Below are 27,799 nucleotides of genomic sequence, written 5' to 3'. Positions count from 1 at the left end.
CTCCATCACAGCCACCCTGCTTCTCGCTGACCCAGGGCTTTCTGCTTCCTGCCCCTGCTGCTCCACCAACCCCCTTTCTCCAGCTGGGGGGCTCTTGCCTTGCCCTCTTTACTGGTCTGCCCTTTGCTGAGCTCTGGGTTCGCCCTGACGGGATGTAGAAAAAATTGTTTTTATCCACTTTTGTCAACCCAAAGGAGATGGGAATGCTTCTAAAGGCTTTCTAAGTGGGGGGGAAATGGACCCCCCAAATGGGGAAATGTACACATGGAAGTGGACACAGTTGAGGGCGGCTGGGGTGTGGGCTCTGGGCTGGTTGGTTTGTGTTTGAGAGGCACACTTAAGGGTGAGTCGTTTGGTATGTCTAGGAACTGGCTAGTCCTTGGAGGGGACAGCGAGGCCCCAGATGTCAAAGCTAGAACACAGACGTGCTTACTAAAAGACTTGGTTAATCCAGGGCGGTTTGCGGAGTAAAGGGGAGGTCTTGGCTCTGAACTTCAGATCCGTTTTAAAGTGTCTTTCCTAAGAGCACTGTCCAGCCCATAAACTATGCATTGGTGTGTCACTGCCCCTTGTCCTCCAGATTCAGCCAGTCTCTCCCATGCCACGTTAGGGGTGACCATCCTCTTCCTTTTCCTCTCCGGTGGGGGGAGGTCCCGTGCTCGAGGTTCATGAACTGAGGCCAGCTACAGCCGTGTGAGGTCACTGATCCCACACAGGCCCCCTGGGGCAAGTGTAATAGCTGCAGGAGTGCTGGGTGAGGTGGGGTGACTGGGAACCGCACGGAATGGCACCTCCTGTGAAAGCTGGAATGCCAGACCCTGATGGGACATTGAGGAACCCGGATCTCTTTGTGATTCGCTTCACCCCAGGTCCTCAGCCCAGCTGCCAAATCCTTTGGAGCCTGCCCTTGACCACCTGCCCTGGGGGCCTGGAGTGTTTTGAAGATGACAAATCAGAGTTGGCTCAGCCTGAAGTCTGCATGCCTGTCGGGAAGGCTGGCAGGTGCCCCTGCCCAGGTGGGGTTCTTTACATTACATGACACACGGATGAGAAGGCCGTGGGTGCATCTGGGGCCTGGCAGGGTGATTCAGGCACCATCACTGCTTCCCAGAAGCATGGCGCTTGCGTGTCAGCTGAGCAAATGTTCTGTGTGTCACTGAGATTATTAGAAAGCAGAGAACCATCCCATGACTCACTGGAAGCTGGGGGCAGGGGCTCTATAGAAGCTGGAGGGGTATCAGGGCCGGAGGAGGTGGGAGGTGTGGGGAGGGCGGCCAGATCTGGAAACTTCACTTTCCGTCTGGATCGACGGGAAGCCACGGGGACTGTTGGCAGGCATGTCTTCCTGGCCACCCTTGGTGACGGGACACACGGCATTGCTTCTTATAGAAATCAAATCTCTAGGACAAGGAATTGTTGCTCTTTCTGGTTCTAAAGGAATGGAATGTCTCTACACCCCTCCCACCCATGGAGAGAATGGCCCCACCTCCATGCATGGCCTGGCAGTGCCCTGGGAGGTCGGCTTCTAGGTTTGTTCTTCTGGACTGGCCACGTCCCCAGCGCCGGCCCCATGTCCCCAGCCCAGAGGTGGAGTGTAAGGCAGAGGGAAGCAGGGGCACAGAGAGGGACAGTGGACCTCGAATCAGAGCAGGCTTCTGGAGTCTCCGGAGCCCACGGCAGAGGGAGGGCTTGGTTTGTGGATGCAGGATGCAACGGTGCATGTGGGGGTGGAATGGGGAGCTCTGCGGCCTTCGGTGGGGAGGCAGTCGGGGCTGGGTGCCCTGAGGACGGGGTGTAGGCATGACATGGGCCCAGCATCCAGCTGGCCTCTGCCCACGCTCCGGGCCCCGTGGGCAGGATGGGGGGAGAGTGGGCAGTGGCCGTTAGAGTTCTCATCCCTTCGGGTGTCTCTCACTGGAACCAAGGTTAGGAGGAGGAAGCCAAGGAGGAGCTGGTAAGAACTGAATACAAAACAGAATCTCTCCTGCAGCTCTCGAATGCTCTGTGCATGCTCTCTACGCCACGCCATCTAGACAGCCTTGACCTTTAGGTGTGATGGGCACTGCGCTCCTCCAATCCACACTTATGCAGACCCATTCCCTACACTCTGTAGCATCATCAGGCACAGACTCTGAGAACGGGAAAGGAATCTTCGAGCTTGTCAAGGCTGAATAGTAGTCCCCTAAACACACCAAACTCCTCCCTGGAACCTGTGGTTTTGGTACCTTATATGGCAAAAGGGATTTTACAGGCGTGATTAAGTTGTGGATTTTCAGGTGGGAAGACTATCCTGGATGACTCGGGTGGGCCCCACATAGAGCCACGAGAGTCCTCCTAGGAGGGAGGCAAGAAGGTCAAAGAAAAAAGGCCACGTGTTGATGGAAGCAGGGGGGAAAAAAGGACAATGTGCTGGGGGGCCACAGTCAAGGAATTGAGGACAACCTCTAGGACATGGAAAAGGTTAGAGAAGGATTGTCCCCTGGAACCTTCAGAAGGACCTCAGCACTGCCAACACCTTGACTATAGCCCCTTGAGACCATGTCAGACTTCTGACCTCCAGAACTGTAAGAGGATCAAGTGGTATTGTTTTAAGCCATTGTTGGTGGTAATTTGTTACAGCAGCAAAAGGAAACTAATACAGAACTTATTGACCTCAGCCCTCTCTTTTTACTGCTGAGGAGACTGAGGCCCATTTGTGGTAGATATTTTCCTTTTTAGTTTGCTAATTTGTAAGTTATTTATGAGAAGGGAATGATTTTTCTCCTGCCTCCGTGAATAAGACCAAGTTTTTTTCTGTAATTGTCCTGTTGACGAGAGCAGGCCTTAGAATTTTCAGTTTTATGGGGTGATTGCTATATTGATCCTATAGGTTCGATGACCATATTTTCTTGAATCAAAAATGAAAGAACTCTGATCTGATAGGTATGAGTGGGCTTATGGGGATAATAAGACAGAGGCTATTCCATAAAACCAGGGACAAATAGCCCGCGCTGTAATACATGGCGTAGTGGCCAACCCATGCCATCCTGGCCGCCAGCTCCCGTCTCACCTCCCACACCCTCTGCCTCCACAGCACAAGGAAGGAAAGGGGGTGGAAATCTTGACACGGGGTTTTCAGAGGATGCTGCTGATTTCTGAACCAGAACAGACGTTGAAAAGTCCTCCTGAGCCTAAAAAACGAAGACTCATTGCTTCAACCCTTGCAATAGACATCCTGGGTGACCTTCACCTCAAACCTCAGAGGATTTCGAGATACCACGGAACATTCTGTGCCTTGTTTATTTCCCATCAGTTGGTGGAGAAATTGAACCAATGCACTGGTGACAGTGGGAACAGGTCAGTGTAGGCCCTGGAGGGGAAGGAGGATGCCGAAAATGTAGCCCTGGAGATATTGCAGGATCGGTTCCAGACCACCACAATACTGCGAATATCGCAATAAAGTGAGTCACATGGATTTTTTGGTTTCCCCATGTATATAAAAGTTATGTTTACACTCTACTGTAACCTATTAAGCATGCAATAGCATTATGTGTATATACTTTATTGCTAAAAAATGCTAACCATCATCAGAGCCTTCAGTGTGTCATAACCTTTTTGCAATCATGTCAAAGATCACAGATCATCATCACAAATATAGTAATAATGAAAATGTTTGAAGTATTTGGAGAATTACCAAAATGTGAAACAGACACGAAGTGAGCAAACGCTATTGGAAAAAGAGCAAGGTTGCCACGAACCTTCAATGTATAATAAATGCAGTATCTGCGAAGCGCAGTAAAGCAAAGCCCAGTAAACCGAGGTCAGCCTGCACTGCTGCAGGCCAGGGGACTTGTTCTTGGGTGGCTGTGAGTCTGAGGCATTAGTTTTTTTGTTTTTGTTTTCTTTTTTTGCGGTACGCGGGCCTCTCCCTGTTGTGGCCTCTCCCGTTGCGGAGTACAGGCTCCGGACGCGCAGGCTCAGCGGCCATGGCTCACGGGCCCAGCCGCTCCGCGGCATGTGGGATCTTCCCGGACCGGGGCACGAACCCGTGTCCCCTGCATCAGTAGGCAGACTCTCAACCACTGCGCCACCAGGGAAACCCTGAGGCATTAGTTTTTGAAAGGACGATTCAAAGATTCAAGTGATTCTTGTGGCTTGAGGATCAAGGTTTCCCATGGAAAAAGCTGAGGTTATATAAATTCCTCTTTATGGATCACAAGATCAGCAGTTACCCTTCAGCATGGCCAAAGGCACATTGCACGATTTCATTTCCTTTCTTTGGCTCTATTAATGTGGGATGTCGTATGTTATTTAGTGAGTAGGATCTCATTGCTTCAACCCTTGGCAGGTCAGCTGGATTAATGTGTTTGGTGGACTACAGAGACGGTGTGGAGAGGACTCAGTTATTGACATGCCCTTCATCCTGGGATGACGATGGTATTTGGTGAGATTTACCTGCTTGGGTGAATTCACACCCTTGAAACTTCCTTGGCTTGACCCCAAATGTACAGCTCACTCTTCAATTTTACCATGTCAAAATTATGGAACAGAAACAAATATTCCCCCTTCAACTGGTCCTTGGAAAAAGAATAAACACAGATACGAGGTAACATTTACTTTTTGCCCAATAAACTTCTTTTGGGGGTATTTCCAGCTTCCATAAAAACCCCATTGTGAAGTTATACACACACTCAATTAATCCAGTGAACTCACCTGTGGTCCCCCTATGTGCCTGGACCTCAATTTCATCTCCTTGAAACTGGAGAATGGATTTTACCATCTCTAAGTTTCCATCTTGCTCCAGCATTGCTTTTCTCAGATATTATTTATCCATCTGAGTTGTGACCCTTGAAAGTTACCTTCCTTGTTAGCAAAAGGATAAAACTAATGCCGGCGGGCCCTTTTGACTGTGAGCCATTTGCTCTGGGTATGAAATTCCTAAGATTTCTCTAAAAGAGTTTCTGCATCTGCCTTTTCACCTGTAAGAGCCTCAGTATCTGAATAAATCAGACAGAAGATGTCATTCAGGTTAGTAACAAGGATTTTTAAGGACATTTGGAAAAGTCCTTCCTTTCCATCCAACAGCAGGGGTCCAGGCTCACCCCCTGGGGCTCCAAGCTCTCTAGCTCCACGGGGAGCTCCCTGAGGGGAGAGGCACATTCAGTATCACCTTTGGGGCTGCTGGGTGGTTAGCAGACACTGGTTTTGTACAGACATGAATTTCCATCTCTAAACTATTCAGTTAGCCAAATCCCACAGACTATAATAAATACTTCGAGAATCACCCCCTTCCTTTGCTAACAACTAAACATCATGTAAGACTGGCAGTGGGGGTCTCCTAACCCTAGAAGGACTTCATGGGGGAAACAGCACATACCTCGCTGGTTAAAGCCACAGAGTCCTCCTTTTCTCTTTAATGGGGCCGTGGTTGGGCAAAATACTCATCACTTTAAAACCACCTCACAGCTGGAAGTACGTAACTTTTAACGAGTCACAAAAAATAGGGAAACTTACACAGAGTTTCTCTGGCCACTTCCCCATCTGAGTGATCACACACCCAGCGCTACAGCGGAGGCGGGGCTCCCTGTGAGGAGGGAAAAGGTGTGTTCACAGCCACCCAGTTGGAGGAGTGACACAAGCCTGATTGGGAAATCCCTGGACAATGAGAATATAAATTCCTGCCAGACTGCTGAGCTCCCACTGAAGGTGAAATGCCTGGCAGCCATCCCAGGAGACAAGCACCAGGCAAACGATGCAGAGCTGCAGGTAAGGGGAGAAGGGACGGGAGGGCCATTGACCTGGGAGTCAGGACACCTGGGCTCCATCGCTTCTGGAGGGCACCTCAGGAGGCTTTCCTGATGTCTCCAGACCCCAGGTGCCTCCTCCATGTGACTTTCCTCATCTCTGTGACCTTCCTCACCTGTGTGAAAGTGACCTTGACCTTTTGGGGCTTCAGTTTCTCTATCTGTCAAAAAAGGGGCTGGGGGCTTCTCTGGTGGCACAATGGTTGAGAGTCTGCCTACCGATGCAGGGGACACGGGTTCGTGCCCTGGTCCGGGAAGATCCCACATGCCGTGGAGCGGCTGGGCCCGTGAGCCATGGCTGCTGAGCCTGCGCATCCGGAGCCTGTGCTCCGCAACGGGAGAGGCCACAACAGTGAGAGGCCCGCGTACTGCAAAAAAAAAGGGGGGGAGGGGCTGGATTGGAGGATTTCTAAGGACCTTCTATGATTGGAAGTGACTGGCAAAACTGCTGTGGAGTCAGTAAGAGGAAAGGAATTGCTGAGAGGATTTGTGTTCAGCTCAGGGGAGGCTGTGCCTCTGAGACTTACACTGAGTTTAGAGGCTTTCCTCTTTGGAAGGATCATGGGATGCTTTCTAAAGTATGAGTAACTTTTCTAATGCCTGAGCTCTCCGTGTTGGCTGATCACCAACCCTCAAGGCCATCTTGGAGGAGTATCCCTCAGAGTGTGGCTAAGTGTGAGTCCCAGAGGCTAAAGCATCCGGGTTCCAGTCCAGCTGTGCCTGTTACTGGCTGTGTGATGTCACGCACCTGTTCCTATAGTAACTGTCTTTTAAAAATCCTGTTCTCCAGTGAAAAAGTATCACTGAATAGAGATGGTCCACCCAGTGGCCAGCAGCTCACCAGTAATCAACAGCCAGGAAGTATTAAGCTTATCTTTATCCCTTGCTTCATTCCTGTGAAGTAATAATACAACTGGGTGCGATTCTTTAAAAAAATCATTTTTACTCTCGATTATAATTAAGTAACCCATGCAGTTTATTTTCACCCTCCCGGCGCCCCAGTCTCCCCGTCTGTAAATCGTGATGCTGATGGTGAGGGTCACAGGTGGAGGGAAAGGCGTATGAATCTGAATCACATGGAGCTTTAGCACAGTGCCGGGCTCAAGGGGGTGCCACCTAAATGGTCCAGCGGTTAAGACTCTGCGCTTCCAACTCAGGGGGTGTGGGTTCGATCCCTGGTCGGGGAACTAAGATCCCACATGCCGCTCGGTACGACCGAAAAAAAAAAAGCTTGCTCTCTGTATTAGACGTCCTCCCTCTAGAATCCCACTCCCCTTTGGAGGCCTTGCCTCTTCCTGGCACCCAGCTCCCTCGGGAGCCCCTGGTCCCACTCTGCCCTAATGCCGTGTGATGCTATTCGGGGCTTGTCATCCTGTTGAATTTCCTCTCCTGTAAACTGAGGCAGTTGAGTGACTTGACCTTCTGATCCCCTCCGGCAGCTCGATGTCAGAGGTGAGATGCTGGGGCATTCCTCCCGGCAGCCCATCCTGCACCCCCTCCCCCCCTGCTCACCCTTCTCTGAGCTCTCCCTCCCCAAGAGAGCGGGGGTGCCTCTTCCCAGCTCGAAAAGGGGGGCTCCTCCTACAGGCACGGTAGAAGGGGCACTTCCCCTCAAACCTCATTACAGTCTTGCCCATATTTTTTTTTAAATTTATTTATTTGGCTGCATGGGGTCTTCGCTGCTGCGTGCAGTCTTTCTCTAGTTGCAGCAAGCGGTGGCTTCTCTTGTTGCAGAGCACAGGCTCTAGGCACGTGAGCTTCAGTAGTTGTGTCGCGTGGGCTCAGCAGTTGTGGCTCACGGGGTTAGTTGCTCCACGGCACGTGGGATCCTCCCGGACCAGGGCTCAAACCCGTGTCCCCTGCATTGGCAGGCGGACTCCCAACCACTGCGTCACCAGGGAAGCCCATTGCCCATATTTTAATTGTATGTTCCACTTTCTAGCCTGTCTGGTTATCGTAACAGGCAAGCAAGGGAGCTTGGTCGGGGTCGTGGGGCTGTGAGGATGGTCCCCGCACCATTTGTTCCCAGCCGGCCCGGGACGCCGCCCCACCTTTCCACACCTGCCACAGCCCTTCCCCTCAATATCCCCACTCCTACAATCGACACCTGAGTGATCAGGACGCACAGACCCTAGGATAGCAGAGTCTAGTGACAACACAGCTGAAGTAGTGCAAGTATATAGTTTCGGGTGGTCTTTTTATGTCACCATCACCTGCTCTCTCTATGGGGACACTTGATCATGACAGTGTCTTCAACCAGTGGTTCTCAAACGTCAGCCTGCTTCAGCATCACCTGAAGGATTTATTCAAATGGATTGCTGAGCCCACTCGGAATTTTGGATTTAGTAGACGCAGGGCAGGAGGGGCTGAGGACTTGCACTTTGAATGAGTTCCCAGGTGATGCTGAGGCTACGGGTCTGGGAGCAACACTTCCTTAGGAGACGAGAGGAGGTTTCATGTCCAGAAGCAAATCAGCAGGAACAAGTGAGTACCTCAGAGTGTGAAACTAGACCTCAGTTTCCTACCAATTTTGTTCTCTACGCACGAAGGACTGCTGCTTATAGAAGGAAGGAAGAAAGCAGCAGAAAGATGAAAGGGACGTGGACGCTTCTGTGATCAGCTGATGAGCCAAAGCCAATGGGGTCACAGGAAAAACAGTGATGGGGATGATGCTGGTCTTCCAGCATCTTAGAATCCCTGCTCCAGTGTTCATAACCTGGTTGAGCATTAAAATCACCTGGAGAGCTTTAAAAAAAATCTCCATACCTGGGACCAATTACGTCAGGAGCTTGGGGGGTTGGGGCCCAGGCAGCAGTAGTTTTTAAAGCTTCCCAGGCAATTCTGATGTGCAGCTAAGGCTGGGATCCACTGCTCTATTCTACCTCTTATACTCACTGTTCCACTTATATAAACTATTTAGGGACTTCTTCTTTCTCCCTGCAGAGCCTGTGTTCTAAACCTGTCATGTATCTGATGATTCTCATTAGATACGTGGGCATTTGACTTATCAGTAGCATGAGAATCTGTATGAAACTCCATCTAAACGTTTCTGGAGCGTACGTTAGTGAAGAACCTCTGTTTCATTTTGAGCGCAAATAATTCCCTAAACACACGAGGTAAATTGTTGTGGCACTTGATTGTGGGCCAGAGGAGGCCAGTTTAAAACCAGGATATTATCTTGTTATGTGACTTGGACGTATAAGTTGGTTTCTGGACGTTAGTTTCATTCATCTGATGAAATGGATGGATTAGAGAGCAGGGGTTCTTTGCTATTTTAAAGAATTTCTGGGAAGTATTCATTCCACTCAAAATTTTTTTAATTAATTAATTTATTTTTTATATTTATTTTTGGCTGTGTTGGGTCTTCGTTTCTGTGTGAGGGCTTTCTCTAGTTGTGGCGAGCGGGGGCCACTCTTCATCACGGGGCATGGGCCTCTCACTATCGCGGCCTTTCGTTGCGGAGCACAGGCTCCAGACGCGCAGGCTCAGTAGTTGTGGCTCACGGGCCCAGTTGCTCCGCGGCATGTGGGATCTTCCCAGACCAGGGCTCGAACCCATGTCCCCTGCATTGGCAGGCAGATTCTCAACCACTGTGCCACCAGGGAAGCCCTCAAATTTTTCATGAAATGTCAAGAGGAAATTTAAGAATGCTTGGACTTAATTGGGGATTGCTAACCTGAGTGTATTCAGGGGTCAGGCAGTAAGTCAAGTCCGTGAGGCTGTGAGTGACAGGGCCTATGACCCACTGGAATGAGATTGTCCCTCAGAAAAGAGATTCAATGAATAATAACACCACCACTCAAGCTGAAAAAATGCATATCCACAAGTTGAACAGGCCTGTGACCCCCAGTTTGTGCTTCCCAGATTAGCTTTGACTATTTGTGACAATCTGATCACATCACCCCTAAGTTAAAGGGATGAGGGCCAAGTCCTGGCCCCATCACTTCTATTTGTATCTCCTTGGAGGAGTTATTGCACTTCTGTGAGCCTCGGTGTCTTTATCTCTAAAACAAAAATAATAATATTGGGCTTCCCTGGTGGTGCAGTGGTTGGGAGTCCGCCTGCCAATGCAGGGGACGTGGGTTCGTGCCCCAGTCCGGGAGGATCCCACATGCCGCGGAGCAGCTGGGCCCGTGAGCCATGGCTGCTGAGCCTGTGCATCTGGAGCCTGTGCTCCACAACGGGAGAGGCCACACAGTGAGAGGCCTGCGTACTGCAAAAAAAAAAAAAAAAAATAAATAAATAAATAATATCTAGTTTGTAAAGTATTGGGAAAATTAAAAGAAATCATACATGTCAAGACTTTGCCCAGTGCCTGGCACATGGTTGATGTTCAATAAGTGTTAGTTATCCTCACCACCCTCACCATCCTCACCATCATCATCATCATCATCAGATTATGAGGTTCTGACCTCAAAATTTCAGAAACCACTCTGAGAGGGCTGGGGTGATCCGGGTACAGGGATTTAATATTGTCCCTGGTCTTAATCCATGAGGGTATCTGCCTACTTTATTTAAGAATGAGCCAGTCCTTACGATCAATGCTTCTCAAATCACCTGGGAGTCTTGTTAAAAGGCAGATGATTCTGATTCCCTGGTTCTGGGGTGGGGCCTGAGATTTTGCATTTCTCACAAGTGATGTCCATGATGCTGGTCCAGGGACCACACTTTGAGTAGGAAGGCTTTAGAATATTCGAGACGAGGTTTTCTTATTTGGGAGCAAGGAAGTCAATGTATGGCTTTGGATGTGTCCTAAATTTTCTAGAGCTAGTATTCATCAGCATGTTTTCTTAACTGTCTGTGGTTGGCAGAATTCTAAGGTGCCCCCCACTGAGCATGCCTTGTGCAGCCCCCTCCCCTTGGATGAGGGTGGGTAATATAAACAGGATGGGATGGCATTCCCATGATTAGGTTACCTTATACAGCAAAGGCGAGGGAATTTTGCAGATGTATTTTAGGTCCCCGGTCAGTTGATGTGAAATTAATCAAAAGGAAGACCATCCTGGGTGTTCCTGGCACAAGCAGCTGGGCTCTTTAAAAGAGGGTCCAGGGGTCAGAGTCAAGAGGTCAGAGAGATGTGAAGTAGGTGGTCCATTGGCCCTGAGGAAACAAACTGTCCCGTTTTATGGAGGGTGCCCCGGGGCAGGAAACAGTGGTGGCTTCTAGTTGCTGAGAGTGGCCTTGGCTGACAGCCCGCAAGAAAGTGGGCACCTCAGTTGTATAATCCCTAAGAGCTGAATTCTACCATAGCCCCAGGGACGTGGGACAGGACTCCAAGCGTTGATGTCCACCCGTGGGACCCTGAGCAGAGTCCATCCAAGCAGAGGCTGACCTTGGGCCCACAGTGATGTGAGCTAATAACTGGGCTTGGTTTCAGGTCACTGAGTTTGTGGTCCTTTGCCCCAGGGCAATAGAAAACGAACACAGTGTCCTTATTCTTCTCTTTGATTGCTGTGCATACCCTCCGGGTTACACTGCAAGATAACCTACAACATCTCAGTAGCTTAATCCATCACCTTGCTCACGTCGCGTCACTGTCTGGGTGCAGCTGTGTCAGACCCTGACGGCCCCTCACAGCTACCTGAGGCCATTTTCAAAAGAGAATTTTGTAGACTACCTGTCTGCCTCAGATTGTTTTGACACAAGTGCTGGTGTGGAAAATCTGTGTTTTTCCTGTTAACAGAAGGAAAAACAGATGTTCAGGAGCAAGGGAGTGGCTTTATGGATGGAAGTAAACCTCAGTCTCCTATTGGTGGCCACCATCCATCAACAGAGGCACCATCCTTGAGCAAGGGTGGCAGAAGAGAGGGCTGGAGGGTGGGGTACCGGAAATGAAACACCTGGAGGTGACCTGTGTCCTTCCCACGATAACCAGTCATGTGGCCATGCCTAATTCAAGGGTGCAGAGAAGTGAAATCCTTTGTGCACCCCAAAGTATCACAGGTCCAGATGTTGGGAACCTGAGTCTATCATATCAGGTTGCTGGGGAGGAAGCAGGATTTCAGATCGGCCAGCTTCAGGATGCTCTCCTTGAACCAGGATGAAGCTGGCTGCCCCGGCATCATCCTGGGAGAAGCCAGAGGGAACACATGTGAGAGGGAAATGCTCCCCCCCACCCAGCTCCAGAGAAGAGCAAAGCGTTTCTTAATGGGACTTTCTGGGTCTGTGGAAAACCCAGTCAGTCTGGGATGTCTTCAGGCTAACGACTGGGGTTTCTTGTGCCCAGGGATTTCCCCACACCCTGTGGCTCAAAATCGCTTGGGTTTCCTATCGTGGTTGGCTTTCTTGGCTTGTTTTTTATCTGGTCTTGTGGCCATGCTGGGCCCAGGGCTGGGGGAAATTGTGCCTTCTGTGACCCTCAGAGGACAAGCCATTCTAGGTGGACATATTTTCCAGGGAGTGAAAGATGATCTTTCAAAGCATAAAAAGAAAATCTCATCTGTTCTGACAACTTAATTTTGGGAGGAAATATTTCTAGAAGGTATGTATTGTGGTGCAAATTTGTAGTCACTGCAACTCGATGTCACAAAAATGTGCCTTTAATAACTTTTCTAATAAGACTCTCGTTTGGCTCCTGAGGCCTCTTTCTAGGAGGAAAGGGGAATTTAAGCTGCCCGTCCATGTTGTTCCAGTCTAGGCTGGTCCAACTCTGCCCCTCTTGGATTTATTTGGTCTCTTTTGGGTAGATGCTCAGTCTCTTAGGGTTTCTGACTTTGCCACCTACTTCTAGCAAGGAGTCTGAGAACTGGGGAAGCCGTGTCCTCAGGGCATGGTGGGGAGGGCGGCTGGTCCACACTTGCTGGCCTGGGTGGGGTTCTTCACTGGTTTCCATGGAGATGTTCCTGGACCTGGCTGGTCACGCAGTGTCCTGCTACATCTGCTGCTGAGGTTCATGGCTGGGAACGCCGGGGTCTGGTCTTTCAGGGGAGGCAGAGACAGTGCAATGGCTGATGTGGCCCCACTGTGCCCCTTGCTGGCTCCATGGTCCTCTGGATCCCTTGGCCATGGCCTCGCTTCTCCCCTGGCTTAGACTGGCCACCTGCGCAGGTGGTAGCCCAAATATTTACCAACCCGCAGGGCAGGAGTATCAACCAGTCAGAACAGGTGCTGCCCTATGTTGCTGGACCGTGAGGATCTCAGGGAAGCCCCTGGAAAGGTAGAGGGTGGAGAGTTCAGGGCTTACGTGCGTGGTTAGTTACCAAGTAGTAAAGACATGTTTCCACAGTTGGCCACGCTGCTCCTTAGGGACTGAATGTCCTGCAGCCTCTAGGTCACCCGTCCATCATGGCAGCCCCAGATCAGCTCAGATCTCAGTTTAGCTCCCCATTTTCCACTGGAAGCACAGGGGAGATCTGAATCTCCTCCCCATCAGCAAAGAACTGAGGCCAGCAGGGAGCTAACCCTAGCGTCCCTCTACCTAAACAGGCCACGCCATTATCTCCATCCTTCCCCGGGGCCCCCATCTTGGCACTGGCTCCTTACTTTACCCTGGTGGGATTCCCCCAGGGACCCAATTTGAAAGCAGAGGAAACGCCCCTCAGCTTTCAGCTTCCCCCTCTCTTCTACCCTCTGTCTCTTTGCACTCACGTTTTGAGCCCGGAAGTGGGGGCAGAACCCGCTTTCCCTACTTAGACATCCCCTATGTCACATCCACTTCCTTCTCTCCTTTCCAAGGAGGCCTTTGCTCGTCCCCTTTCTTGGGGCCATAGTGGCTGAAGACTCAGAGGTAACGAGCAGGGAAATACACTGGAAGGTAGTTAGCATGTTATCCTCATCACATACTTTATGCACTGTTGCATCCTCGAGAAAGAAGGTCCTGTGCAAAATTTAAACTGTTCTTCATGATTCAGGGATATCATTACGGACATCAACTGTTTTGTGCTGGAACACCTGGATACCCTCAGTAGGACACAGAGAGGTGGAGGGGACCGTTTGTGTCTGCTCTTAAAGGCCTCTGATTGCTGTGCTCTTTGGTTCTTGCATCTGTCTCAGTAGTTTTTCTTCTCTCCTCCGTTATTGGGTAATTGGCTGCCATGGCTTTGTGGGTGTGTTTTCCCACATCAGCTCTCTCCCTCTTTCTGATTTGCTACCTCTTCTCTGCTTCTGATAGAACATTCTGGTCACCTATCGCTGCATAACAAACTGCCCCGGAATTGAGTGGCTTACGACAAACATTTTATTGTAACTCATACTCCACAGGTCATGAATTTGAGAGGGGCTTAGCTAGGCAGTTCTTTTGCTCCATGTGTTTCACTTGAGATCAATTAGTGGTACTCAGCTGGTGAGTGGACTCATCTGGGGAGCCTAGGATGCTTCACTCACATGGCTGGGGCTGGGCTGGGACGGTCGGCCTGACCCCCTACATGTAGCCTCCCTCCAAGCAGGTCTCAGGGCAGTTGGACAATTTACACGGTGACTGGCGTCCCCCAGAGCCAGCATCCCAAGAAAGCCAGGTGGAAGCTGCATGGCCTTTTCTGACTTAGCTTCAGTGTTCACTCAGCACCATTCTGTTGGTTAGACTTAAGTCACAGTTGGCCCACATTCAAGGGACCCCTTGATAAGTTGGACTCCACCTTTTTAAAAAAATATTTATTTTTTTATTTTGGCTGCGTCAGGTCTTAGTTGTGGCACGTGGGATCCTTCATTGCGGTACACAGGCTCTTCCTTGCAGCGCATGGGCTTCTTTCTAGTTGTGGCATGTGGGTTCAGTACTTGCAGTGCGTGGGCTCTCTAGCTGTGGCACGTGGGCGCCAGAGCACGTGGGCTTAGTTGCCCCACGGTATGCGGGGTCCAGTTCCCCAAACAGGGATTGAACCCGTGTCCCCTGCATTGGAAGGCAGATTCTTAACTACTGCACCACCAGGGAAGTCCCTGGACTCCACTTTTGATGGCAGAGTAGCCTGGTCACATCACAGAAAACACTAGGGAGATATTGTTGTGGCCATCTTTACAAAATACGATCCGCCCCTCTGAGGAGCAATAGCCACATTCATACGAATAAAGAGACAGGTTCTGAAAGAGAGCTTCACATTTCTTCTGTGAGTCAAATAGACATGACTTGGTGCCAGGATCCTATTGACTGTCTTTCAGCCGTTCAGGTTTTTTTGTCCTGGTTTCTTTTAGCTGTGTTATATTTTAGATGGTCATGTTTTCTGGATAACTGATAATTTAAATATCTGCGACATTTATTACTCTCAGATTACAAGGGTTGAAAGCAACATTCATTTCAAAGGGTGTGCATCTGCTCATAACAAGTCTCCTGTCCCATGCCAGCACAGGGCATCCAGATACTAGTTAACACTACCCAGTGAGCAGCCCCACAGGGCTGAAACTCCAGTACCCAGGACAACTCAGGAGTCTTGAGTCCTGGTTTTGCCAGTTGCTAGCTATGGGACCTTAAGCTATTGAGTTGATCCAATTCAGTGGTTATCTGACTGAGCCCCTGACTTGGTGCTTTAGAAATTAAAGGTGTGCCCAGGAATGAAGCCTAAACTCAAGTTCAGACTGACCTTGACCCTAGGATTTTACACCTGGGAGGGACCTGGGAGCTTTTGGCAGCCCAAACCTTTATTTTGGTGATGAAGGAACTGTGACCCAGGCTGGGTAAGTGGCTCAGTGGCTTGCCTACGATCACGTAGCAATAGCTAATGGTCAAGTGAGGACAGGAACCCAGCTTCAATCTCCTCTTCTGTGTGCTTAAAAACTCTTGTGCTAAGATGTCTGAATGAAAGCATTAGCATTCCATAATAGGCCTTGAATGTGTGTGTTTATGATTGTGTGTTTGCAATTTAAACACACTTCTATAATATGGGTGTATGCACACAGGCTCATTGATTCCTTCAGGTGAAATTGCACACCTCTCTAGAATAGCATCTGGTGAGCTATTAGCTGTGCTATTGACTAGGGCACCAGAACATTCTCTGGCTGTGTGATGGACCTTTAGCTGTAGTGAGGCAGAATGCAGACTGGAAGCTCTGACTTCTCACCCAGGTCTGCCAGATGTGTGCTCTTGAGCAAATTACTTACCTCCCCAAGATTCTGGGTCTACTTCTGGAAGATGCTGATGAGAGTGACCACTTGTCAAGGGCTTTCTCTGTGCCAGCACTGTGCTGACCTCTTTATATACCTTATGTCCTCCTGTGATGCACGCCAAGCTGCAGCCACTTTACAGACTAGCAGACTGAGCCTCACAGAGGCACTGAACCATCCAACTAGCCCAGAAGGAAGGGAGGACTGACACTTGCTCCTGCCAGACTCTAAGGGCCATGTTGTTCCCACAGTGCTCTCCTGTGTAGACTCCCTAACCCTCAGGACTCTTGGAAGATGCAGAAGGACTTCTTCTGAGCTGCCCCCAGGGGGGAATCTGGCCAGTGAGTGAAACTTAAGGGGAGGAGAAGCTGCATCCTGAAATGACAGAAGTTTCTGATCATGAGTAGTTTCCAAGACTGAAAGTGTCCATCTTACAAGGGGCACGCGTGGCCATCTATGGAGGATGCTGGTTTGGGAAGACTGTTTGGGTGGGCTGCTAAACTTAATGGCTCCTGGAGTCCCCTCTAGGTCCAGGTGATGATGCTCCTACAGAGCTGAGGACCAGTACCAAGAATGTGGACTGTGTCAACTCAGGCTTACATCCTACCTGATGATTCCATTAGCTCTGTGGCCTTGGGTAACCTACTTAATGTGTCTGAGTTGGTTTCCGTTGCTTCATGTTTATAATGGGGTTGACACGCTCTACCAGAACCGCGGGCTTTGCCCTCTTGAGTTGTTCAGAGCAATGAATCCCTTTTACACAAACATCAGGCTGGGAGAATTTGAAGCTTGGTGAATTCGTACCGTGGCTGCCGAGGGTCTCATGCATCGAGCTTCCCCGTCTGTCCTGTTGGGGGAGGACGGCGACTGTTCTGAGCTGGAGGAGTGGTCTTGTTGGGGGTTGGCCTGCGGGAGGGGCTGATGCAGGAGGAAGGTGATGGAAGGGTCTTTGCTTGATGGTCCAGCCTGCCGGGGGCTCTGAATGACTTGGGCTCACTGGGAATGCAAGGTGTGACTGGAGGAGCTGACGGAGAGGGAGGATGAGCTGGGCTGATTTGCTGAATCTCTTGGTTAATGGTTCCTGGGGCACAAGTTGGTCCAGTTCAAAAGGTTTGACAGCGAAAGGGTGATTTTATTTATTTTTTATTTTATTTTTATTTTAAAAAATTAAAAAAAATATTATTGACGTAGAGTTGATTTACAATGTTGTGTTAGTTTCAGGTGTACAGCAAAGTGAATCAGTTATACGTATACATATATCCCCTCTTTTTTAGATTTTGTTCCCTGAGAGGTCATTACAGAGTACTGAGCAGAGCTCCCTGTGCTATACAGTGGGTCCTTATTAGTTATCTATTTTATATATAGTAGTGTGTATATGTCAATCCCAATCTCCCAGTTTATCCCTCCCGTCTCCTTACCCCCTGGTAACCATAAGTTTGTTTTCTACATCTGTGACTCTATTTCTGTTTTGTGGATAAGTTCATTGGGAAAGGGTGATTTTTTTTTAAACATCTTTATTGGAGTATAATTGCTTTATAGTGGTGTGTTAGTTTCTGCTTTATAACAAAGTGAGTCAGCTATACGTATACATATATCCCCATATCTCCTCCCTCTTGCGTCTCCCTCCCACCCTCCCTACCCCACCCCTCTAGGTGGACACAAAGCACCGAGCTGATCTCCCTGTGATATGCGGCTGCTTCCCACTATCTATCTGTTTGACATTTGGTGGTGTATATATGTCCATACCACTCTCTCACTTCGTCCCAGCTTACCCTTCTGCCTCCCCATGTCCTCAAGTCCATCCTCTACATCTGCGTCTTTATTCCTGTCCTGCCCCTAGGTTCTTCAGAACCTTTTTTTTAGATTCCATATATATGTGTTACCATATGGTATTTGTTTTTCTCTTTCTGACTTACTTCACTCTGTATGACAGTCTCTAGGTCCATCCACCTCACTACAAATAACTCAGTTTCGTTTCTTTTTATGGCTGAGTAATATTCCATTGTATATATGTGCCACATCTTCTTTATCCATTCATCTACTGATGGACACTTAGGTTGCTTCCATGTCCTGGCTATTGTAAATAGAGCTGCAGTGAGCATTGTGGTACATGACTCTTTTTGAATTATGGTTTTCTCAGGGTATATGCTCAATGGTGAGATTGCTGGGTCACAAGATAATTCTATTTTTAGTTTTTTTTTTTTTTTTTTTTTTTTTTTTTTTTTTTTTTTTTGCGTTACGCGGGCCTCTCACTGCTGTGGCCTCTCCCGTTGCAGAGCACAGGCTCCGGATGCGCAGGCTCAGCGGCCATGGCTCATGGGCCATGGCTCACGGGCCCAGCCACTCTGCTGCATGTGGGATCTTCCCAGACCGGGGCACAAACCCACGTCCCCTGCATCGGCAGGCGGACTCGCCACCAGGGAAGCCCTATTTTTAGTTTTTTAAGGAACTTCCATACTGTTCTCCATAGTGGCTGTATCAATTTACATTCCCACCAACAGTGCAAGAGGGTTCCCTTTTCTCCTCACCCTCTCCAGCATTTGTTGTTTGTAGATTTGGAAAGGGTGATTTTAAAGAGAAAGATACTTGTTGGCAGAAAGTAAAACAGAAAGAGAGTGCGTAGCCCTTGGTGGAGCCAAGTCTGAACCTTACCAGGTTCTCCCTGGTCAGACATTCAGCCCAAGTGGCCCAGTGCCTTGTTCTGCTAAAGATGGGTCTTCCTGTGCCATGGGTTCCAGTAAGCGACTCTGTCCCCACCCCCCCAACCCCCCAGCCCCATCAGGGTCAAGGACATGCAGGTGCTGTCGTTATGACACAGCCATGCCGACCAGAAGCAGTCCCACCGTGCTGCTCCTAATTGCCTTAATTCTGGGGGGAAAGTGCTAGCTTCTCTCTTTTCTATAGAACAAAGCTAGTTTGTGGACTTCTCTCAAGGGTTCTGCTTTTGCTTTGAGCCCGTACATTTTTCAACAAAATGTGCCTCAAACCTGGGCATGTATTTCCCTGTATCTGAAGCTGGAGGATCTTCCCTACCTCTCAAACGCCTAACATCCTGTGCTTCCCAGAGACTTAGTTCCAAATACTTTTTATTTTGCTTCAGCTTTGAATTAAAAAAAAAATCCAAGCTTAATTTTGATGTAAGTATTTATTTCCCCATAGGTTTCAGAAGGTTTTATGCCACATGCCTGAAACAACATGTTCAGTTTTTTAGGAATCTGTTTTGCAAACTGAATGTGACTCGGCAGTAGGTATAAGCCTGGAGAGTTATTTGTCTTCCTTAATAGTCAAGATCTGTCACCTTGTGTTTGTGTTTTGGATGACTGTACTGCCTGACTCAGAGATGGACAGTTGCCTGAAACCTTCTGGGAACAAGGTGAAGATGGAAATAAAGAAAAGTTTCATCTTCTGGGTGAATGAAGAGGAGACTCAAATATACTAGAGAATCAAATTTTTACTCCTTTTAAATGCCTAAAGATTTATCTCTGGAGCTATCGTTTACTTACTTATTTACTCTCAATAAACTTCCAGGTGTTCAGGGGAAAATGTGTGTGTGTGTGTGTGTGTGTGTGTGTTTGTGGCCCAGGTGGGGCTGGGATCCAGGCAGGGGGTTGGGAGGCTGAAGCCCCACTTCTTGAACCTATGGGGAAATTAATATTTACATCAAACTTAAGCTTGGAAATTTTTTTAAGTTCAAAGCTGAAGCAAAATAAAAAGCATTTGGAACTAAGTTTCTGGGAAGCACAGGATGGGGGATAACGAGGGGGTCTGGGGCCCAGAGAGAGAGAGAGAAACAGACAGACAGAAAGAAACAGAGAGAGAAAATGAGAATAAAGCAAAATGTTAAAAATTGGTGAACCCAGGTAAGACACATACTTGTGTTATTATACTATTCCTGCAACCTTTTAGTCTGTTGGAATTGTTCAGAATTAAACTAAAAGGTGAAGTAAACACCTACACACCCTTAGGCTCCATGTGCCACCCTTAAGCAGGAGGCAGACCCAGGGTCACAGGCAGGTACTGTCACCTGGGCCTTAGCGAGGGCTGAGGGGGTTGCTGCTCAGGTGCCCTCCCCCTCCCCCTCCCCTCCCCCCTGCCCCTGGCGCCCCTGGCTCAGGCTGGGCCATCAGCAGTTTCCACCTTACTGCATTATTTTTCTTTTCTTCAACTCTTCACACATTTTTTGGGTCATTTTCTTATGCCTGGCCCTGCTTTGCCTCCTATTCTTCTGTGCCCTTACACTGAGTACTGGGAAACAGGGTTATTTGACAAAGGAAAAAATAAAGCCAGAATTGTAACTCAAATACTTGGAACGAGCTGCCTTTAAAACTTCTTTCTTCCAGTAAGACGGTCACCTCAGATTCAAGCAGAAATGTCGAATTGCCTATCATTTAAGGACACATTTAAAGAAAATAGGGCAGGAAAATAGCATTTTGCTTGCAAACTTCTGCAAAACGAACTTTTCCCTCTGGGCCTGCAAAGACCGACCGTCTCCCTCACTAGGGCAGTTCTGGGTACAGCCCGCTGCTGAGGTTTCAGTTATTGAAAACGATCACTGCTATGTGCTTGTGGTTTAATCCTCTGAAGCCACTTCCTGGAGAGGTCGCAGCAAAGCAGCTATTGTGCCAAAGTTCACAAAGAAGAATGGAGAAAACTGCCTTGGCCGGGGGTCCAGGCGGGGGCGGGGGTAGTTGGGAAGCCCAGGCGGGGCTTGGGGGTCCAGCGGGGGGGGGGGTTGGGAAGCCCAGGTGGGACTTGAGGGTCCAGGCGGGGGGGTTGGGAAGCCCAGGCGGGGCTGGGGGTCCAGGTGGGGCTTGTGGGTCCAGGCGGGGGGGTTGGGAAGCCCAGGCGGGGCTGGGGCCCAGGTGGGGCTCGGGGGTGGATGGGGAGGGGCTGGTCTCGGAGGAGAACAACAGTGTAGGATTTTGTTCCACTGGAACAGGGTCCTTGTTGAATCATCAGGGTTCTTACCCCAACCAGATGCGTGACTTTGAGGAGAGGATTAATTAAAGTCCATCTCCCGTTCATCACCTGAAAAGAAAGGGATGGAATGAGATTCCTCGGAGCCCCTCCCAGTTCCCTGGCTTTGTGACAGTTCAGCGAGCAGCCGCCCCAGAGTGGACTCAGCCTGACTCTCTGGTGTCAGAGTGATTTTAAACGTGGTTTCAAACCTACACACAATCAGAGTTTAAGCCTGAGCCTTGGGGGCTGCTTTCACCCGAGGAGAGTTGAGATGACTTCTCAGGGTCAGTGGGCAGAAACGGTTTATTTGGAAGAGTTGAGTGTCAGAGGAGCAGTGGGAACACCACACGTGACAGAACCCGCCGGGCTCCTTCCCTGGGGTCCTTGAGATTAGGGATTCAGGGTGAGGATGACAGGAAGCCTGAACATATAAAAGGAGGCAGTCGGGGTCGGGGAGGGTAGCTCCACAAAGCCACTGAGGACCAGGCTCCTCTGGTCACCCCACCATTTCAGCACGTGGCTCAATCCGCCCACCACATCCACACTGAGCCGGCAGCAAGACCGACTTTGGAGACTTTTACGTTTTTTTGAGACTTTTAAGTTGACACCTTGGGAGGGTCATACATTTCCACTGACATTTCATTGGCCCAAATCTTGTCACGTGGCCACTCCTAGTTGCAAGGGAGGATGGGAAATGTAGTCTTTGTGGGGATGGGGCGGTGCCCAGGTAAGAGTCGGGGGTTCTGTTACTGGGGGAGCCGACTTTGGAGGAGGAAATTAGCACCATCTGTCACAGAAACTATATTTTTGAAGAGTAAGGGCTTTGGAATCACCAATCCTGGGTTTAAACGTCAACCCCCCGCGTACTAGCTGTGAGATGTTGGCCAAGCTACTTCACCTCTTTATCCTACTGCATCATCCGTAGATTTGGAGAGAGATTCACATCATGGGGGCAAAATGAAGGAACAAACGCTCAGTATTTAGCACAGCAGCGGTAACCGTTCCACTGGTCCCTGGGTCAACGTCTTTGACTTCATTCATTTACTTGGATACGTGGTATTGATTGCACGTGGTGTGTTTAACTCCTGTTTCTTTTATGTCCTTACTAGAGAACTCGTGAGTCTGGCTGGGACCAGTATGGTTGGGACGTGATAAGCTAGTCCTTGCCCAAAGAGGACAAAGCAACGTGGTCAATGTTGGTGTGACCTTTATGCTAAGCAAGTGGCCTGGTGAACCTTGGGTGGGGTTCAAGTTACAGGAAATGTCGGCGTTTCAGGAACACGTGAAGGATAGGACCCTGTAGAAGCAGGAAGAGCTTAGGGGAGACAGCCCGGGGTGGACACCCAACTAAGGGGAAAGTCCCAGGTCCTCCACATCAACCCCTCACCTCATCACCAGTGGGGGAGCTCAGGACGCAGCTCTGAGCCCCTGCCTTCTGATGGGGAGGGGGGTTTCTAGAGTGCAAGCGTTACTTCCTCTGTCTGCCAACACTGCCCTGGCCAGTTAAGAGCCATCTGGTTTTACTAGGAGACATTCAGAACTGCATCTGTGCCAGGAACAGAGAAAAAGTCAGACTCCTTCAAGGATATGGGGAGGAGGTATGGGTAAGGATGTTTTTTCTGGATTCACTCATCACTCCCAACTCCCTGGTAGACTTTCAATCATACACATTCCCTGGTAACTTCTGGAACTGGGCACTGTGTAGTCTACGAAGGCTGTGAATAAGACCCAGCCTCTGTCCTCAAGGCCGTCCCCACCCGTGGGAGCCAGACAAGTCACAGGTGTGGTGGATGGCCTGATTGCTCCCACTTCATTCCCCTCCTGGTGTAACTTTGCAACTCCTCCCACTACAGGTGGGGGTATTTCCTGGTCCCACAGATGGCAGTTTGGCCACGTCTTGCTTTGGCCAACGGAATGTGGGCCAAAAAGAGTGAGCTAGTTCTGAGCAAGCAAGGCCTCGAGTGCTTTTGCCCACATTGTTTGAGTTTTGCCATCACATGAGAAGATCATCTCCCAGGAAGTCACTGGTCCAAGGAGGGTGAGACACCCATGGAGCTGACTTGGGTCCCACCTGAAGCTTGGAGCCGAGACTAACCCAGCCTAATCTAGGTCAGCCAAGCTCCGTCTGACACACAGACCTGTGAGCAAGAACAAACGACTGGTGTCGTATGGCATTCGGTTTGGGGCTGGCTTGTTAGCAGTATTGTTGTGGCAGCAGCTAGCGATACAACAGGCAACTGCGATAAAGCGTGAGAGGGACCACGGGGAGATGCAGAGGCATCTGATACTCCAGACTTGGGGAGGTTGGTAGGGAGGAATGCTTCGTGAGCTTGTATAAATTATTCACTTTTTGGCCCTCATTTTGCTTTTTCCTCGGGGACGCTCTAGATCAGAGGGTATGCTGCATCCCTCAGCGTATGTCAGAATTGTATGTAAAATAAGAGTTAATCCATAAAGACTATAGGAAGAGTTCTCTGAGTAAAATATAAGGGACTTTCGACTTCTGGTGATTCATTCACTCATCCCTTCATTCAACAAATAGGAGTTAGGGAAACAGCGGTGAATAAAATAAAGTAGGGTCCTGAGCACATGGAGCTTACATGCTGGAGAGAAGAGACATGGTTAATGATAGACGCCATAGAGAGCAATAGAGCAGGAAAGGAAATATGGAGCACTGGGGTGGAAGGTGGTGCAACTTTACGGGAAGGTCAGAAAAGACCTCACCAAGGGTGATGCCTGAGCCCAGACCCTAGCAGTGGCCTTAGGTGAGGAAAGAGCCTATCAGGCCAAGGGGTAGGGAGTGCTAAGGCACGCTTCAGGAGAGAGAAACACTTAAGAGACAGAACTCCGGATATTCCAGTGAAAGTTGCTGTAGAGGAATAAATTCAAAAATTTGAGTTTTCTTGTTAAAAAATCCAGGCAAAAGGGTTTTGGTCATCAGGGGAAACCTCCAGAACCCATCCCAGGGACCATCCTCAAGGGGTTCTCTCTTTGGGCATCAGTGGTTCTTGGTGACCCCTCCTCTGTGTCCTCCTCTAGGCTGTGGGGTGCTGGACCTGGGGTCTCCACCTCTTGTGTCCTCCAGAAGTTCCCGGGAGTGATATTCACCTGGTCCATGTTGATGATGTGTGTCTCTGTCTTCACCATCCAGCCTGAGGAACACATGGGTAAGAAGTGACTCTTTCAGCTGGAGGGGACGTGCTGCAGCTTCTCTGGGGAAAGGAGTTGCTTCTCTAGGGAGGTTCTGTTGTCCTCAAAAAGCAAGGTGATGGTAGGTGATGGAGTCTTCCTCTTGCCCATCTCCTCTGGTGCATGAGCTTGCTCTGGGCATCGGTCATTTCTGCCAAAGGAGCAAACCAAAGAGACCCTGCTTTTGCCCTTGACAAAAGGTGCCTTTGGATTTTAACCATACGACCTGCTGCAACTAAGCTGAACTCAGTCGAGATCGACTTTGAATGATAAGGCATCAACAAGTCAAAAATAAGGCCAAACTTTTTTTGTCATCATGTGAACCTGACTTAACTTTTCCCACAGAATGTTGAGGGGACTTGATAGTCGCCCTAATCTTGTTATTTGGGAGTTCTGAGATCTTTGTGAGAGGAGGGGTTCATGGGGCCCCCACGTTGTCCGGGGCATGTGGCTTCCTCGGATGGACCTAAAGCCTGACTGTGGGTTCTTTGTCCTTCAGTGGCTGTAGGAAGCTGCCAATTTCATGGCAGGCATCCCAAAACCAGGTTCAAGGTAGAAGGGGAGGCTGTGGCCATGAGGTGCCCCCAGGTGCCATACTGGGACTCTGCTAGCATCCACCTCAATGTGACATGGCGTAGAAACGACTCCACCACGATGGTCCCAGGGGAGGAAGAGATGCGTGTGTGGGTCCAGGACGGCAGCCTCTGGATTGTGCCAGCCTTGCGGGGGGACTCTGGCACCTACATCTGCACTGTCAGGTCAGTCCCTCTGGGATGAGGGTGGGAAGGGGGGGCCCTTGCAGAATGGATGCTTGCATGGCGTTTCCATGACAACCTGGATTTCAAAACCCAGCGCACAGGTGGGAACCCACCTTACGTCCGCTTCACTGTCACTGAAATACCTCCTACCTGAGAGCCTGTCCACAGATGTCCTCATGGCGCCCTCTCTCGCTTCACTGAAGTCTCTGCTCAAGTGTCACCTCTATGGAGAGGACGTCCCTGGCCACTTTATCTAAAGCAGGACTCCTGTCACTCTCCCCTTACCCTGTGCTTGTTTTTCCTCATCTGTCACACATATATGTGTTTTATGTACTTAAGGCTTATCTACCCTGTTAGAACGTAAATTCCAGAGGACAGGGACTTGGTTTGTTTGGTTCACTGCTGAATCCACAAGGACCCAAGAAATAGATGTAGAACACTGAGTAGAACTGGAGACCCAGGTGAGACTTCAGGAAGAAGTTAATCCAACTGCTTATTGCACACCTGGGGGAACCAAGCTCACTTATAAAGTTCTCCCAGGCGGTGGGTGTGGAGGTGAGGCTGGAACCCACAGCTCCTGGGGTGTAGTCCCCTTCCTCATTGTCCTGTTGCTTTTTTTCTCCTTTAATTGTGGTAACATAAGCATAATATAAAATTTACCGTTTTAGGGGCTTCCCTGGTGGTGCAGTGGTTGAGAATCCGCCTGCTGATGCAGGGGACACGGGTTCGTGCCCCGGTCTGGGAGGATCCCACATGCCGCGGAGCGGCTGGGCCCGTGAGCCATGGCCGCTGGGCCTGCGCATCTGGAGCCTGTGCTCTGCAACGGGAAACGCCACAACAGTGAGAGGCCCGCATACTGCACGAAAAGAAAAGAAAAAATTTACCATTTTAACCCTTTTTAAGTGTACCATTCAGTTGTGTTAAGTACAGTCACATGGTTTGTGTGACCATCACCACCATCCAGCTCCAGAACTCTTTTCATCTTCCCAAGCTGAAACTCTGTCCCCACTGAACAACTCTTCAATGTCCCCTCCCCACCAGCTCCTGGCAACCCACATTCTACCTTTATTCTGTCTCGATGAATTTGACTATTCCAAGTATCTCATATTCCAAGTACCACAGTATTTGTCCTTTCGTGACTGGCTTATTTCACTCAGCACAACGTCTTCAAGGTTCATCCATGTTGTAGCAGGTGTCAAAATTTCCTTCCTTTTTAGGGCTGAATAATATTCCATTATATGTACAGTTGACCCTTGAACCACACGGGGGTGAGGGGCACCAACCCCTAAAGTCAACAATCTGCATATAACTTATAGTCAGCCTTCAGTTTCCACGGTTCCTCAGTATCCTCAGTTTTGCCTCCGTGGATCCAACCAACATGGATTGTGTGATACTGTAGTATTTACTATTGAAAAAAATTTGTGTACAAGTGGACCCACACAGTTCAAACCTGTGTTGTTCAAGGGTCAACTGTACATGCCATATTTTGTTTATCCATTTATCCATCAAGGGACACTTAGGCTGCTTCTGCCTTTTGGTTGTTGTGAATAATGCTGTTTGTACATGCCTGTACAAAAATTTGAGTCCCCGATTTCAATTCTTTTGAGTATATACCCAGAAATGGAATTGGTGGATCGTATGGTAATTCTATATTTAATTTTGAGGAACTTAAATTGTTTTCCACAGTGGCCAGACTATTTTACATTCCCTCCAGGAATGTACAAGGGTTCCAATTTCTCAACATCCTTACCAACACTTATTATTTTCTGTTTTTTAATAGCCATTCTGATGGGGGTGAAGTGGTATATCACCGTGATTTTTTTTTAACATCTTTATTGGGGTATAATTGCTTTACAATGTTGTGTTAGTTTCTGCTGTCTAACAAAATGAATCAGCTATATGTATACATATATCCCCATATCCCACCCCTCTAGGTGGTCACAAAGCACTGAGCTGATCTCCCTGTGCTATGCAGCTGCTTCCCACTAGCTATCTATTTTACATTTGGTAGTATCACTGTGATTTTGATTTGCATTTCCCTAATGATTAGTGATCTTGAGCACCTTTCCATTTGCTTTACTGGCCATCTGTGTATCTTCTTTGGAGAAATGTCCATTCAAGTCATTTTCCCACTTTAAAATCAAGTTGCTTGTTTATTTGTTTTTGAGTTGTAGGAATTCCTTATGTATTCTGGATATCAATGCCTTACCAGATATATGACATGCAAATATTTTCTTGCATTCCATGGGTTGCCTTTTCACTCTGCTGATAATGTCCTTTGATGGACAAAAGTTTTAAATTTTGATGAAGTTCAATTTATCTAATTTTTCTTTCGTTGCCTGTGCTTTTTATGTCATAGCCAAGAAATCATGTCTAATGCCATGAAGCTTTCCCTCTGTGTTTTCTTCTAAACATTTTTATAGTTTTTGGCTCTTATGTTTTGGTCTTTGATCCATTTTGAGTTAAATTTTGTATATGGGTAAGTTCATGGGCCAACTTCATTCTTTTGCATGTGGCTAACCTGTTTTCCTAAGATCTTTTATTGAAAAGACCGTCCTTTCCCCATTGAACGGTCTAGGCATACCTTGCTGCTTCTTGAAGGAGAAAGTTGTAGGCCTAGTGTTGGCAGCCTTAAACATTTCCTGAGTTAGTTCTTCTGAAAGGATTAGGGCAGACCATTGGCGTGACTGGGAAATACTCTTCTTGGCCTTGTTTCTTCAGCTGCTGCCTTTCTTCTACCCCAAGGCTCTAATCATCCTCACCAGCCAGCTTCAGAGTCTCCCCAGATTTCATAAACTCATTTGACTTAAGGAGAAACTGTGCCTATGAGTATTTACATTTAGAAAGACAGCCAAAGAAAGTGACATTCTCAGCACAAAGAAATTACTGGTGAATGGGAGAATTTCAGACAATATCAACCCCAGTCCTAGATGGTGTGTGTGTGTGTGTGTGTGTGTTTTCAGTCCTGTCAATGGAAGCAGGCAGACAATCTCATATTTTCATATCAGAGAAATGTGGATATCTGATTTTTAAAAAAATATATTTTATTAAATTTGATTTCATCTGTATTTTTCACTTTTT

At 48.7% G+C, this 27,799-nt stretch overlaps 1 protein-coding gene across 1 annotated transcript in view; it reads left to right on the top strand.

The window, feature by feature from the left end:
* Nucleotides 1-1,570: 1,570 nt before the first annotated feature.
* Nucleotides 1,571-27,799, top strand: part of IL1R2 (interleukin 1 receptor type 2) — a 39,597-nt gene continuing 13,368 nt past the window's right edge. The window contains exons 1-7 of the mRNA XM_060116968.1: nucleotides 1,571-1,594; nucleotides 3,074-3,336; nucleotides 5,484-5,745; nucleotides 7,223-7,375; nucleotides 22,299-22,375; nucleotides 23,811-23,938; nucleotides 24,460-24,718. Coding sequence (XP_059972951.1) covers nucleotides 1,571-1,594; nucleotides 3,074-3,336; nucleotides 5,484-5,745; nucleotides 7,223-7,375; nucleotides 22,299-22,375; nucleotides 23,811-23,938; nucleotides 24,460-24,718 — 1,166 coding nt within the window. The remainder of the gene's footprint in view (nucleotides 1,595-3,073; nucleotides 3,337-5,483; nucleotides 5,746-7,222; nucleotides 7,376-22,298; nucleotides 22,376-23,810; nucleotides 23,939-24,459; nucleotides 24,719-27,799) is intronic.

Source organism: Mesoplodon densirostris, chromosome 14 (assembly GCF_025265405.1).
Source record: "Mesoplodon densirostris isolate mMesDen1 chromosome 14, mMesDen1 primary haplotype, whole genome shotgun sequence".
NCBI lineage: Eukaryota > Metazoa > Chordata > Mammalia > Artiodactyla > Ziphiidae > Mesoplodon > Mesoplodon densirostris.
Note: the sequence above shows the minus strand (reverse complement) of the source record. Positions and strands in the feature narration are given on the sequence as shown.